The 15,960-nt window shown below is 43.8% G+C and overlaps 2 protein-coding genes across 10 annotated transcripts in view; both read left to right on the plus strand.

Moving 5' to 3' along the window:
- sulf2b (sulfatase 2b) overlaps positions 1 to 2,662 on the plus strand; it is a 197,611-nt gene extending 194,949 nt beyond the window's left edge. For 7 of the 9 annotated variants that reach the window (XM_031794185.1, XM_020506342.2, XM_031794191.1 and 4 more), the window contains one exon: positions 38 to 2,662. In XM_031794185.1, coding sequence (XP_031650045.1) covers positions 38 to 68 — 31 coding nt within the window. In that variant the 3' untranslated portion in view covers positions 69 to 2,662. The remainder of the gene's footprint in view (positions 1 to 37) is intronic. The other 2 variants (XM_031794193.1, XM_031794190.1) reach the window with 2 other exon arrangements.
- A 1,630-nt stretch (positions 2,663 to 4,292) lies between these two features.
- Positions 4,293 to 15,960, plus strand: part of arhgap46b (Rho GTPase activating protein 46b) — a 93,709-nt gene continuing 82,041 nt past the window's right edge. Inside the window, exon 1 of the mRNA XM_020506344.2 lies at positions 4,293 to 4,451. Coding sequence (XP_020361933.1) covers positions 4,438 to 4,451 — 14 coding nt within the window. The 5' untranslated portion in view covers positions 4,293 to 4,437. The remainder of the gene's footprint in view (positions 4,452 to 15,960) is intronic.

Raw genomic sequence — 15,960 nt, forward strand, 5'->3', positions numbered from 1 at the left:
TGACACTGTTTTTGTCTGTGTGCTTTTGTCTCATCAGAGGACAGATCTGGGAAGGCTGGGAGGGATAGGGTCCATGAGGCCAGAGTGGCCCCACCCGAAGTGCCCACTGTGGGGGGAACGGGAATGGACTGGTCAGAACTTGAACCCTTGTACAGACTTGACGAGCACGCCTACGATCTCAAACTCAACTTCAACGTCAGCCTGGAGGACTGGGACAACTTTTGCGGGACCGTGGACAGGATGTTCACGTTGCTCGGCAACTTCAACCACCAGCCGAACGGGCGCCGCAGCAACGTAATTCCCGGGGAGGGGAGAGGAGGAAGAGACCAAGCCCTGGTGTCATCAACGGACCAATCAGCCTCAGCCATCTACCTGACCACCCTGGCCACCCCTGCTCTCCTGCTGAGAGAGGCTGGGGCCGAGGTCCTGAGGGAGGCACTGGGGCTGAATGGAGGGCCGCATCGCTCTCCCTCTCCCTCTTCCTCTTCCTCTCCCCTAGTTCCAGCTGAGGAGGGCAGCTCAGACTGGAACCGCGCCCCACCTCTTCTCAACCAGCTCACTCTGCATGAGAAGGAAGAGGATGAGGAGAGCAGGGAGAGAGGTGATGAAGAGGAGAAGGAGTTGTTGAGGAGGCGGTCGTCCCGGTGGAGACTGAACCATGCTCACTGTGACTGCAGTGACTTTGTTCAGGAGGCTGAGAATGGGTTGCCCGTATGACTGCTTGTAAGACCCCTCTCTCTCTGTCTCCCCTCCTCACCTGAGATTTTAGGGACACTGAACCAGGAGAATGCCACCTCTGGCCTGTCCCCCACCCTGACCTCTCATCCTCTTCCTCCTTATGCGACAGCAGCACCTCCAGGCTGATATCGGGATGAGCCTGTCCCTTTAATCCAGACTGTGGCCCTCCAGTGCTCCAGTCATAACCCAGGCCAGCAGACTGCCCCCTGCTGGCCCCTTCCTGTAATACACCACCACACAACAGACTTCACAAGGAGATCCTCTAGGCTCGAACGCAGCAGCAGTACATGATTATTTTCCTAATGCAGGACTTTGCTTTGGTTTTTGTTTGTGGGGCAGGGAACGAATGGGAGAGGAAAGGAAACTTGATAGATTTTTGATATTCATTGGAATCTTTGAAAAATATTTTGTATTGTGGCCATGTGTACTTTACTTTTAGGTTTTTACTACTAGCTATATTCATTGGCGGTGATTCCATCCCACTGTGCAGCTTCAGTGTATCTGGCTCATTGATTTCATGTTTTTTACCCGTGTGTTACTAATCAACATTTAAAAACCCTTAATTCTATTAAATGCAGATGATCAATTATGAGATTGCAGCGACGCGCGCGCGCACACACACGCACACACACTTTCAGTTACAGTGCAACCTGCCTTTGAGAATGGCGGCAAACATGCATGAGTGGTGGTTAGGGCTAAAGTGCAGGTAGGAACTGGGAGAGAGCCATCGAAGTAACATCTCTTTTCAGTTTAATTACGTTTCTAATGAAAAACAAGAGACTTGATATTTATGCGATTCAAATATTTTTGGGGAACTCATTCTCTTTTGTTCTTTTTTCAATTTCAAAATGAGTGTTTGACATCCAGATGTTGAACAGAATAAGAGTTTTTACTAATCAGATTTCTACAGCTTGGCCTAAATAAAGCTTGGTATCCATGGCATTACCTGTTATAAAAAAAACAGTCCAATCAGAGAACATGCATTTGAAGACAGTCATCTGATGTGAATCTAACCTGTCCAGTCTCTTTGGTTAATCTGGGAGTCTTTTTTATGAAGTAATCCGTCCTATACTTCATTGACATCATCAAAGGCCTTAGAGAAAGGAAGTGCGCTTGTTTTGCAATCTGGTTTGTCCCAGAGGTGGGCGGGACATAGGTTTGGCAACCAGCTCAGACCTCACAGCAAACCTGGCAGTTTATGTTATCTAATACCACGTATGGAAACCTAGGACATGCTGGTTTGTAAAACAAGCGCACCCAGTCATGATCAGCCGTAACTTCATGGTCTGAAGACTGTGTACATGTTTCCCTTATCATGTATTCTCTGTAGAAATTAAAATAAATGGAAAAATAAATGTATTTAACGAATGTTGCATTCTTTATAACAATATATGGCTGTTACTAGTCCTTTTGTTTTTCGCTATACATGGTGCTATTGCGGTCTTAACGTATATATAAAATTGCTGCATGTATTTGAATGTATGTTTTTTGCAATTAATGTAAATGTTTAAATATATTTTATAATACACAGAAAACTAAAGGTTTAATTATCTATCAGACACTGCCCTCTCTACTATCTGTGCACTGTTGTTTCACACCTGTAAGTATAGTCTTCTGATATAAAGATCCCCCCCCCCCCCCCTAATTTACCTGGGAACTGAATCTCCCCCCAGTAATGTTGTACCATATTGTATGATGTAAAACAAGTCCCTTCTCCACCTGGAAAAAAAGAAGCAACACAACTTTTTATTAGCACTTTGAAAGGGGCTACTGTATGTGAAAGAAGGTTTTATCATAACAATGCCTTGTACAGTTAAATAGATTTATCATACATATATTTTTGTTTCCTTCGGTTTACCAGTGAACAGTTGATAGCGGTAACTAGTTTGTGAATAAAGTGTTGAATGCCAAGGTTTCCTCTTCACTTAATCTGGGGTGTGTTTATTTTTCATCTTCATCTCAGTCCTGCCAACTTTGATTGGGAGACTCTGTTACCAATGCCATATATGACAATGTCTTTGTGCACATTCATGCACTGTCTAACATATTTTTCTGGGTTCTGAATAACCACACGTTTGATCTTGTTTCATATTCAGCCAGCAGGGGTCACCGGTTCTTTCCGTTTGGGTAGCCTTAATGTCTAGCAAATCAAATCAAATCAAATCAAATTGTATTTGTCACATACACATGGTTAGCAGATGTTAATGCGAGTGTAGCGAAATGCTTGTGCTTCTAGTTCCGACAATGCAGTAATAACGAACAAGTAATCTAACTAACAATTCCAAAAACTACTGTCTTATACACAGTGTAAGGGGATAAAGAATATGTACATAAGGATATATGAATGAGTGATGGTACAGAGCAGCATAGGCAAGATACAGTAGATGATATCGAGTACAGTATATACATATGAGATGAGTATGTAAACCAAGTGGCATAGTTAAAGTGGCTAGTGATACATGTATTACATAAGGATGCAGTCGATGATATAGAGTACAGTATCTACGTATGCATATGAGATGAATAATGTAGGGTAAGTAACATTATATAAGGTAGCATTGTTTAAAGTGGCTAGTGATATATTTACATCAATTCCCATTATTAAAGTGGCTGGAGTAGAGTCAGTGTCATTGACAGTGTGTTGGCAGTAGCCACTCAATGTTAGTGGTGGCTGTTTATTAACAGTCTGATGGCCTTGAGATAGAAGCTGTTTTTCAGTCTCTCGGTCCCAGCTTTGATGCACCAGTACTGACCTCGCCTTCTGGATGACAGCGGGTTGAACATGCAGTGGCTCGGGTGGTTGATGTCCTTGATGATCTTTATGGCCTTCCTGTAGCATCGGGTGGTGTAGGTGTCCTGGAGGGCAGGTAGTTTGCCCCCGGTGATGCGTTGTGCAGACCTCACTACCCTCTGGAGAGCCTTACGGTTGAGGGCGGTGCAGTTGCCATACCAGGCGGTGATACAGCCCGCCAGGATGCTCTCGATTGTGCATCTGTAGAAGTTTGTGAGTGCTTTTGGTGACAAGCCGAATTTCTTCAGCCTCCTGAGGTTGAAGAGGCGCTGCTGCGCCTTCCTCACGATGCTGTCTGTGTGAGTGGACCAATTCAGTTTGTCTGTGATGTGTACGCCGAGGAACTTAAAACTTGCTACCCTCTCCACTACTGTTCCATCGATGTGGATGGGGGGGTGTTCCCTCTGCTGTTTCCTGAAGTTCACAATCATCTCCTTAGTTTTGTTGACGTTGAGTGTGAGGTTATTTTCCTGACACCAGCACATACAGTTTATAATCATGTCAGGAAATTTGAAATCGCTTGTCAACTGCATTGGTTTATTAGCCTAGTACATAAGCGTTCTTTCACAGACAGGTTATTTGATGACGGACTCCAGTCCGTGGTGTGTTTACTCTGTCTGGGCACTAGATGGGGGTATTGGATGATTTGACACAGATCATCAGACAGCAAAATCCAGAGAGGACAGTTCAATTACAGTCCTGTAGGGATACGATTCCACACAACCCAAAGGCATGGTGGAGTTTAGTGGAGGGGAAGGAGGGAGAAACGCCGACCGTCTGACTCACACAGACAGGGCAGGGGTGAGAGGCAGTACTCTGTGCTGTAGTTACGTGGAACTGCACATAGCTGGGAAATCTACTACAACGCACATCTTTTTCCAACTTTTTGCGCATATAATGTGAGGAAAATGGCCGAGACAAGGTACGCAAGTTACTATTGTACAGTGTATTGTCAATGTATGTTTAGATGAACGAAACTAGACGGATAGAATTTAACAAGTTTTTCTTCTGTTGATCCTCGTTACAATGTAGCCGCTATTCACTTCTGCCGATTCATGACTGTCTGCTGTGCAACAGTACAATACCGCTAATAAAACAGGGCTGAAGTAGGCGAATTGACTGGCGATGAAGTTTCAAATTGATCAAAACCTTTATGGCAAAACGTTTTGTCTCGGTTTAGCTTTTCGTGCCAGAAATGAAAACGTTCACTGCATTTGCAATTCAAAGGGTATGCTATGAAAATTCATAAGAACCAACATTTGTCAAAGGCAATAATATCATGTAGTCAATGAAACGCACTAAAAGTTGATACAGGACACTAACAGGATATAAAAACGAATGCATTGGGATAAATGCTATGGTATTTCAATAATTATATGATTGTTCTGTATCAATATGCATTATATATTGTTGCTCTTTTTTTCCTAGACAGTATTCTTTTTTAACACAACATATGCCTACCTGTCCTACATCACGGGAACTAAGGTTTTCACAATGGAATAGGTCTAATGGGTTAGTCTGGGGGAAACATGCCTGATCTTGACCGGTTGCATATCCGTGAACAGATGCTGAACGCAACAGGAGAGGGCTGGTTTGTTACAGGACCTTATCCTTCCCTCTGGTACTGTCAGTCAATCGGCCAGTCAGTCACCTCCCATCCTGACTGCCAGGTGCCATCCTTAAAGGTCCAATGCAGACGTTTTTTTTTATCTCAATATGAAATCATTTCTGGGTAACAATTAAATACTTTACTGTGATTGTTTTCTGTTACAATGGTCAAAAAGAACATTATTTCTTATAAAAGAGCAATTTCTCAAGCAATCATTTTTCAAGTACTGTAGCTAGGTTTCCATCCAATTGGCAACAGATCTTCATGTGAATACTATCTAGTAGAGGTCGACCGATTAATCGGAATTGGCTAATTAATTAGGGCCGATTTCAAGTTAGTTAAATACACATTCATATTTTCAATGACGGCCTAGGAACGGTGGGTTAACTGCCTTGTTCAGGGGCAGAATGACAGATTTTCACCTTGTCAGCTCGGGGGATACAATCTTGCAACCTTACAGTTAACTCGTCCAACGCAATAATGACCTGCCTCTCTCTCGTTGCACTCCACAAGGAGCCTGCCTGTTACGCGAATGCAGTAAGCCAAGGTAAGTTGCTAGCTAGCGTTAAACTTATCTTCTAAAAACAATCAATCAATCATAATCACTAGTTAACTACACATGGTTGATGATATTACTAGATATTATCTAGCGTGTCCTGCGTTGCATATAATCTGACTGAGCATACAAGTATCTAAGTATCTGACTGAGCGGTGGTAGGCAGAAGCAGGTGCGTAAACATTCATTCAAACAGCACTTTCTTTGCGTTTGGCCAGCAGCTCTTCGTTGTGGGTCAAGCATTGCACTGTTTATGACTTCAAGCCTACCAACTCCCGAGATGAGGCTGGTGTAACCGAAGTGAAATGGCTGGCTAGTTAGCACGCCCTAATAGCGTTTCAAACGTCACTCGCTCTGAGCCTTGGAGTGGTTGTTCCCCTTGCTCTGCATGTGTAACGCTGCTTCGAGGGTGGCTGTTGTCGTTTTGTTCCCTGGTTCGAGCCCAGGTAGGGGCGAGGAGAGGGATGGAAGCTATACTGTTACCCTGGCAATACTAAAGTGCCTATAAGAACATCCAATAGTCAAAGGTTAATGAAATACAAATGGTATAGAGGGAAATAGTCCTATAATTCCTATAATAACTACAACCTAAAATGTTCTACCTGGGAATATTGAAGACTCATGTTAAAAGGAACCATCAGCTTTCATATGTACTCATGTTCTGAGCAAGTTACTTAAACGTTAGCTTTCTTACATGGCACATATTGCACTTTTACTTTCTTCTCCAACACTTTGTTTTTACATTATTTAAACCAAATTGAACATGTTTCATTATTTATTTGAGGCTAAATTGATTTTATTGATGTATTATATTCAGTTAAAATAAGTGTTCATTCAGTATTGTTGTAATTGTCATTATTACAAATAATAAAATAAAAATATCGGCCGATTAATCGGTATCGGCTTTTTTGGTCGTCCAATAATCGGTATCTGTATCTGCGTTGAAAAATCATAATCGGTCGACCTCTACTCTCTAGTATCCGCATAAAGAAAATATGCGCATTTTCCCACCTGTGGTGTGTTCCCACCAAATTGACTTTTTGCTGATAAAAATCAGTGTGTCATGTCATAGCGCACACAAAATGTACTTTTCGATTGTACCGAATACAAATCTAAAGTTCAATATGTTTCCATCACATTTTCAACAATACTGATAGTTTTGTCACAACTACTATTGCGTTAGCAAATGTTCCTACTCTGGTCTTAGAAGGTGGTCGACAGCTCGCAGATAGGCTGTGCAGGTATAGTCTACACATGATGAGATGATTATGGATAAAAGCGAGAATTGTTTTATTTGTCAAACACAGTCAAGCATCGATCATATTGTCACCAGAATAAGAGCCCCATTATTTATTGGAAAGGAGCATCAAGATCACAGTGCACTTTCATCATAACTTACTTCATCTGTAGCCTAATAAACTGCATGGTTTCCCTAGTCGTAGTGGGAGGACCACACACCATATCAATAATACCACATAATGACAAAGCGAAAACAGAAATACCTTATTTACATAAGTATTCAGACCCTTTGCCATTAGTCTCAATTGAGCTCAGGTGCATCCTGTTTCCATTGATCATCCTTGAGATGTTTCTACAACTTGATTGGAGTCCACCTGTGGTAAATTCAATTGATTGGACCTGATTTGGAAAGGCACACACTTGTCTATACAAGGTCTCACAGTTGACAGTGCACGTCAGAACAAAAACCAAGCCATGAGGTTGAAGGAATTGTCCTCAGAGCTCAGATACAGGATTGTGTCGAGGCACAGATCTGGGGCAGGGTACCAAACATTTTTTTGCAGCATTGATCCCCAAAAACACAGTGGCCTCCATCATTCTTAAGTGGAGGAAGTGTGGAACCACCAAGACTCTCCCTAGAGCTGGCCGCACGGCCAAACACACGGCCAAACACCGCAATCGGTGGAGAATGGCCATGGTCAGGGACGTGACCTAGAACCCGATGGTCACTCTGACAGAGCTCCAGAGTTCTCTGTGGAGATGGGAGAACCTTCCAAAAGGACAACCATCTCTGCAGCACTCCACCATCAAGTGGCCAGACGGAAGCCACTCCTCAGTAAAAGGCACGACAGACCGCTTGGAGTTTGCCAAAAAAGGCACCTAAAGGACTCTCAGACCATGAGAAACAAGATTCTCTGGTCTGATGAAACCAATATTGAACTCTTTGCCTGAATGCCAAGCGTCACGTCTGGAAGAAACTTGACACCATCCCTACAGTGAAGCATGGTGGTGGCAGCATCATGCTGTGTGGATGTTTTTTAGCGGCAGGGACTGGGAGACTAGTCAGGATCAAGGGAAAGATGAACAGAGTGAAGTACAGAGAGATCCTTGATGAAAACCTGCTCCAGAGCACGCAGGACCTCAGATTGGGACAAAGGTTCACCTTCCAACAGAACAATGCAGGAGTGGCTTCGGTTCAAGTCTCTGAATGTCCTTGAGTGGCCCAGCCACAGCCCGGACTTGAACCCGATCGAAGATCTCTGGAAAGATCTGAAAATAGCTGTGTAGCAACGCTCCTCATACATCCTGACAGAGCTTGAGAGGATCTACAGAGAAGAATAGGAGAAACTCCCTAAAAACAGGTGTGCCAAGCTTGTAGCATCATACCCAAGAATACTTGAGGCTGTAATCACTGCCAAAGGTGCTTCAGCAAAGTACTGAGTAAAGGGTCTAAATACTTATTTAAATTTCTACCAAAAAATTCTACAAACCTGTTTTTGCTTTGTCATTATGGGGTATTGTGTGATGAGGAAAAATAGCAATGTAATCCATTTAAGAGTAAGGCTGTAAAGTAACACATTGTGGTAAAAGTCAAGGGTTCTAAATGCTTTCCGAATGCACTGTATTTGCGCATGCCATTTCTAGCATAATTTGTTTTACCAATCCAAAAAGATCCCACAATGTCGAATTAAAAAAATATTTGTTGGCATTTATAATATTGTATCGAAACTTCCTGTTTCCGTCACAGCTGATGTTTGTTTTTATAAGGTAGGACTTTACAAACTGTGGATGGAAACGTGGTTAGTGTCTGTCTGTGAGTGGTCTGAGTGGGGAGGGGAAAACTGCTCTTATTTGGCAGAGAGGTTTGGAACTCTCATTCTTATTGGTCTATTAACTAATTTACCACCTGGTGATGTCACCATGCAGGCCAAAACTCCATCCCACCAAAACAGAGAGAAATGTCCGATCTTTTCAAACATCTGTTACAATGTCACAGTATTATTCCAACCTCATAGTGTGGAAATGTATGTACAACAGAAAAGTCTGGTTTTTGACTACATTGGACCTTTAGTGGAGTCACGAGTCGGATGGGAGTGGACATATTTTATTCATCATTTAGCTCTTACACGGAGTCAATTAGCTATTGTTGGGCACATGTTTTAAACAATTGAATCAATTAGAAATCTAAAGATTGGGGTAGTTCAGCTCCACTTGATAGCCTGTAATCAGTTGATGTATAGTAAAGTAGTTAGAGCAGCTTGCTCTACTGAATAGAGATGTCTGTACTCTATAATCATACCTGAAGTGAGTCCAAGTTACACATTGTGAAGACACTGAGCAAATGAAGGCAATGGAAGCACAACCTATGTTTTATTGTGGTATGGAAAAGCCAAAGTTGGATTGTAATGATTGTGGTCCGATTTTAATGATCACTTTGTTGTCTTGAATCTTGTCAGATGTTCCTACAAATTGCTTGGTTTTGTTGCCAAAGTTTAAACACCATTATGTTCCTGCCTCTGCACTATTGCATGTTCCAATTTGCTATTACTATTATATGAAGTATTCATGTACTATATTTCCATCTTTGTTTTCCACTGCTATCCTGTGGAGAGAGTGTGCATGTGTGCGTGGGAAAGGGACAGGTGCTTATACCCCCCACCCACTACCCATGGTTATCCCGGGTGAGCTGAAATAAATAGCCTTTAGGTTCCGACGTCTTTAGTCACTCACACACCCTCCAACACTTGTGTTTATCCATCATCAAACATCTGAAAGTTGTTAGCTGAGTAAAGATATTCTATCATAAAGACAAAAATCATCTTTACTTGGATGTACCGTTGTGGCTGAAGAAAACATCTCATGGGATTTTATAATGGCCTTGTACATGTGTAATATACGGTGCATTCGGAAACTATTCAGACCCCTTGACTTTTTCCACATTTTGTTAGGTTACAGCCTTATTCTAAAATTGATTAAATCGTTTCCCCCTCATCAATCTACACACAATACCCCATAATGACAAAGCAAAAACAGGTTTTCAGAAATGTTTGCTAATTTATTACAAAAAAATAAATGGAAATATCACATTTACATAAGTATTCAGACCCTTTACTCAGTACTTTGTTGAAGCACCTTTGGCAGTGATTACAGCCTCTAGTCGTCTTGGGTATGATGAGACAAGCTTGGCACATCTGTATTTGGGGAGTTTTCCCCATTCTTCTCTGCAGATCCTCTCACGCTCTGTCAGGTTGGATGGGGAGCATTGCTGCGCAGCTATTTTCAACTCTCCAGAGATGTTTGATCGGGAGCAGGTTTTCTAAAAGGATCTCTCTGTACTTTGCTCCGGTCATCTTTGCCTCGATCCTGACTAGTCTCCCAGTCCCTGCCACTGAAAAACATCCCCACAGCATGATGTTGCCACCACCATGCTTCACGGTTGGGATGGTGCCAGGTTTCCTCCTTATGTGATACTTGGCATGTGGACAATTCCTTCAACCTCATGGCTTGGTTTTTGCTCTGACATGCACTGTCAACTGTGGGACCTTATACAGACAGGTGTGTGACTTTCCAAATCATGGCCAATCAATTTCATTTACCACAGGTGGACTCCAATCAAGTAGTAGAACATCTCAAGAATGTTCAATGGAAACAGGATGCAGCTGAGCTCGATTTCGAGTCTCAAATCAAAGGTCCTGAATACTTATGTAAATAAAGTATTTATGTTTTTCAAATATTTCTGCAAACCTGTTTTTGCTTTGTCATTGTGGGGTATTGTGTGTAGATTGTTGATGATTTTATATTTATTGAATCCATTTTAGAATAAGGCTGTAACGTCAAGTCAAATGGTCTGAATACTTTCCGAAGGCACTGTAGGTGGTATTGTGATTACTACTGGCTAAGGCCACTGCTGGTGTAGATTTGTTGTAATGGTTTTCCCTCTTCCAGTGCTCCTCCCCATTCACCTGTCTCTCCACTCTTTCCTTTCACCAATGTTCTGTGAGCCCAGGCACGCCAGGTGTGTGGGACTGTTTTTACTGGTCAGGGTCAGTTTGTGCTGACTGGGAGTTTGGGCCGAAAAGCTGCATTGTTGGGCCACTGACTGCCGGATGAACAGGAGGTAGCTAACCATCATGGACATCATCGATGACCATTTTAGATGTTGTCAAAAAAAACTTGCCATTTTGGTGTGTCAGTGCAGAGACCTTCTTTACTGGGGTGGTTTGGTGCTGTCTGAATAGTACACCTCTACCCAGACTCCTTGCTCCGGCCAAACGCTACGCCCCGCCCACAGACGTTAGTTTCTTCTCCGCAATGAGTCTGAATCTGAGTACCTCCCTGACCCTTCACCGAACGCAAACACATTAGGGGTTGTCGGATTGGTCCAGAAATCAGTGGGTTGGGCCAGAGCCAGAACACACGTGGGTAAAGTGGCGGTTGGATAATTCGCAATTGGCTTTGATACTCTGATTGGTTAGAGACGATCCAAAAGCTGATGACTTTTTTTTGTACAACACCTCTCGTGCCCTTCATCACCAGAAGCAGCTTCAATGATGGCAGTCTCCGACTAAAGTATGTGGCAACCGACAGAGCAGCGGAATAATTTAGTGTGAGTCATCTGGCTAAGGGAGACACTCCTCTCATCTCTAGAGCTGTAAGGATGTCTGTCCGAGCTGTCCAGGCCATTAATTAATGATACTGGACTGCTACACACTACAGGCCATTCACCCACCAGTGTCAGAGCACTTCTAAGACCTGACATGTCATGACTTTGTAACAACACAAGACAATCTAAAGCAACATCTACGGATTAACTGGTTAAGCAACATTGTCAACAATAATATGAATCAACAGTGATTTAGGTCACTCAGGCTTCTGAGTGGCGCAGCGGTCTAAGGCACTGCATCTCAGTGCTAGGGTATCACTACAGACTCTGGTTCAATTCCAGGCTGTATCACAATTGGCCGTGATTGGGAGTCCCATAGGGAGGTGCACAATTAGCCCAGCGTCGTCCGGGTTTGGCCGGACAGAAATAAGAATTTGTTCTTAATTGACTTGCCTAAATAATAATGAATAATAATAAATAAAATATCAGATGAAAGGCCTGGATCAAACTGTGAATTGAACCCTGAACTGAACTCCAAGAGCCTGGTCAGACCAAGTTTCTGTAGTGTATCTACACCCTTAGAAAAAAAGGTTCCATCTAAACCCTTTGAATGACCTTTTTGGTTCCAGGTAGAACCTTTTTGGGTTCACTACATAACCCTTTCCACAGAGGGTTCTACATGGAACCCAAAAGGGTTAGAAGAACTGTTACCATTCACCTCATGGACTGGCCACCCTTCAGAGCCTGGTTCATCTCTAGCCGTCTTCCTATGTTCCTGCCTTCCAGTGAGTTTTTCCTAGCCACTATGTTCCTGCCTTCCAGTGAGTTTTTCCTAGCCACTATGTTCCTGCCTTCCAGTGAGTTTTTCCTAGCCACTATGTTCCTGCCTTCCAGTGAGTTTTTCCTAGCCACTATGTTCCTGCCTTCCAGTGAGTTTTTCCTAGCCACTATGTTCCTGCCTTCCAGTGAGTTTTTCCTAGCCACTATGTTCCTGCCTTCCAGTGAGTTTTTCCTAGCCACTATGTTCCTGCCTTCCAGTGAGTTTTTCCTAGTCACTATGTTCCTGCCTTCCAGTGAGTTTTTCCTAGCCACTATGTTCCTGCCTTCCAGTGAGTTTTTCCTAGCCACTGTGTTCCTGCCTTCCAGTGAGTTTTTCCTAGCCACTATGTTCCTGCCTTCCAGTGAGTTTTTCCTAGCCACTATGTTCCTGCCTTCCAGTGAGTTTTTCCTAGCCACTATGTTCCTGCTTTCCAGTGAGTTTTTCCTAGCCACTATGTTCCTGCCTCTGCATTGCTTGCTCTTTGGGGTTTTAGGCTGGGTATCTGTAAACCACTTTGTGACAACTGCTAATGTAAAAAGAGCTTAATGAAAGACATTTGATACATGTCAATATTCCGGATTGGAAAACCCCCAGCAACCAACACCGGGGCGAACGTTACTCTAATGACTAGTTATTTCCAGAGACCTTTCAGTTGCTTTAACATTCCCCAAATACTCCTCCAGTCCAAACCTCTTGGCTCCTCTCCCTTTCTGTTTGGTTTTATCACTACCCAGTAGGTGGTTGTCTGGAAATAACTCACAGTATTTAACTGGTCTAACTGGCCCGTACCCCTGACGTGGTGGTCCTTAGGCCTGGGTCCCAGAGTAGTAGTCTGTAAAAACGCCTGCTCATTAAGACGGGCAGAGATGGCCCGGTTTCAGTGTTTTAGGTCATTACCACAGCCAAGGCTTGATGTGCTACATTGACTTTACTCCTGGGCCATGACTGGAAGACCCATGCCAAGAATGTTTACAAAAGTCATGCTTTTAAATTGATGGTCATTTATGCTGTATACATTTTGTGTTTTTGCAATTCCTGATCTTGTTTTTCTTCCAATGGGTTGGCAGTTGGCTCCCAGCCCTTAGAGTGATGACAAATAGGCTATACACCTGTAGATGATGTGATTACTTACCTGCCTGCTTCCTTGTGAATACTCAAAGTACAAAGCAACATTTGAAACATTTGGTGTAAGGGAAGGATCAGCGGGAAGGCTTCTGTTCTCAACCTTGCATCTATCTCCTGTGCTAATTTATCGGGGTATTTGTGATTTTGGAGAAGAGGTTGGAGGGGAGGAGACTTTCTCACAGTGGGTGTTGGATCAGCACTCTGCTGCAACAAATCTCAGACGAACTTTAGAGTAATTGACATCTCCATGGTAACAGTGTTTGGAGTGGCGGCTGGCTGAGTAGAGGTGTTGACAGAGACCCAGTGTCAGGGACTAGGAGGGCTGTTGATAGGCATTGTGTTGATGTGTTCTGCTGTTTGCTGAGTAAAGCCTCCTTTTGCTCCTGTAAACACAGTCATCCATCACAACACCATGAGAAACCATGTCACACAAGACAGACTTCTTCTCTCCTCCGTTCAGCCCCAAGTCTGTCTTCTCCTGTCTCCAGAAACTTGCAAAATCATCTTTGACCATTTACAGTTTCCTGGTCAGAACAAGACTTCTACTGAAGGGTTCATGGTTTAGCCGTTTTCCATGAATAATCGGGCTAAGGTTTATCACCTGCCAGGGATTTTCTTTTTATGTGTCAGAGTGTTTGCATACAGCCACACACACACATTCACACACACAATGCATGTGTCTGTGACTAACCTTGTATTTACCCTGGTGTCAAACAGCTCAGTCAACACAGTGGTGTAGCCCAGGTCAGCATGCAAGGCACCATGCCTCTCAGTCTGAATGTAGAGGCTTGTTTTCCTCTCTCACAGTGGAAACTCTGGATATTCCTTTGTCTCTTAATCACCTGGTCAGTGTTGCAGTAAAAAGGGTCCCCCATGACCCAGGCCCAGCAGACTGACCGGGGCGGGGGGATCAGCTTGCAGGATGGAAAAGGGCTCAGTGGTGGGCACCACAGTGTCCAGCCTGCCTCAGCCCAAACAGCCTTTCCCTTCCTGCGGAAAGGCTGGCGTGTGTGTGTGTGTGTGTGTGTGTGTGTGTGTGTGTGTGTGTGTGTGTGTGTGTGTGTGTGTGTGTGTGTGTGTGTGTGTGTGTGTGTGTGTGTGTGTGTGTGTGTGTGTGATGTTTAGAGCGGGTATAGGTTGGGTGAGACAGACAGATACAAAACAGTGACCGCCACACTGTCTGTCAATATATCCCACCGTTGGTCAATTACACCCTGTCTCTACCAGCAGGTCTTATAGTGTTTGTGTGTGTGTGTTATGGATGTGACAGTGGGTGATGGAGAGGGTCGTGGTATTGCAGCTGTTCTGGTTGTCCTGGTGTTTGCACATGCTAACCTCTGTGTAACCCAGGACTGGGGCCCCGTGTCTCCCAGGGGAGGGCCCCTAAGGACGGTCATTAGTGGAGTGGATGTGGGCCTGAAGCCTAAAGGAGAAGGCCAGTGGAAATGAACGATAATCTCTGCCGTTGTCTGGGTTAATGAGTGCTGGGAGCTGCTGCTCAGGAATGCCCATGGTCCACCCATCCATGCTTTTATTTAATGGATCCCAGACTATGGGCTGGGAAAATCCACAAAGAAGAGGTATGACTAACCTACAGTAGAGCCTAGAGAATGAGATATGGAGGAAGAATGGGCAATCTGAATGGTTGTGATCAGTGGCGATGCTCAGCAGTATCCTAGCGGTACACACTAGGAGTGACAGGAGATGCCCTTAAGTCTTTGCACTACAAATCTCCTTTCAGGAGGAGGGCCATTGGATCATTGGAGGACGTAGGAGTGAGCTACTCTGCACGCACACACACACACACACACACACACACACAGCCGCTACTTCAATCAAATCATGTCCCTGGGAGCTCGTTCAGGAGACTTGTAAGATCAAAGCACCAGAATACTTTTAACTCTACAGATTAGTTTAAAAAGTATCAGGATGCAAATTACCTGCAATTAGGCCTAATTAAAACCATAACTATTATGCAAATCATGACTGTTGGGGAAATTAACAATGGGACAATTATATTCAGCAAACAGAAAAACAACGGAAAACCTCATTTTACTAATTGCCAGTAACAGAATAAAATTGCGGCATTGACTGGTGTTCACAGTATGCGTGCACACAGACAGACTTATAGTTGTGTGTGTGTTGGAGGGTGTTGGCGGGATGTGGGGGGTCTTTAAAGAGCAGAGCAAAGAAGAGGTAACTTTAGCTGTTTGGAACAGATGAGCTGGCTGTGTCCAGTCAGTCAGCCAATGGGTTTGTGGTGATAGGATCACTGGCACCAGCAGCTCTGAGACCACTGGACTCCTGCCAGACTCTCTCTCTCTATAGAACAGACACCATGAGGACGTTCACCCTTACTCGTCACTCCCTTTATATACCTAACCACCCCCCACCCTTTAGTGTCTGCCATTTGTATTTGCATGTATTATGGATCCCCATTAGGTGCTGCCAAGACAGCAGCTACTCTTCCTGGGGGTCC

Source organism: Oncorhynchus kisutch, linkage group LG17, assembly GCF_002021735.2.
Source record: "Oncorhynchus kisutch isolate 150728-3 linkage group LG17, Okis_V2, whole genome shotgun sequence".
In the NCBI taxonomy this organism is placed as follows: domain Eukaryota; kingdom Metazoa; phylum Chordata; class Actinopteri; order Salmoniformes; family Salmonidae; genus Oncorhynchus; species Oncorhynchus kisutch.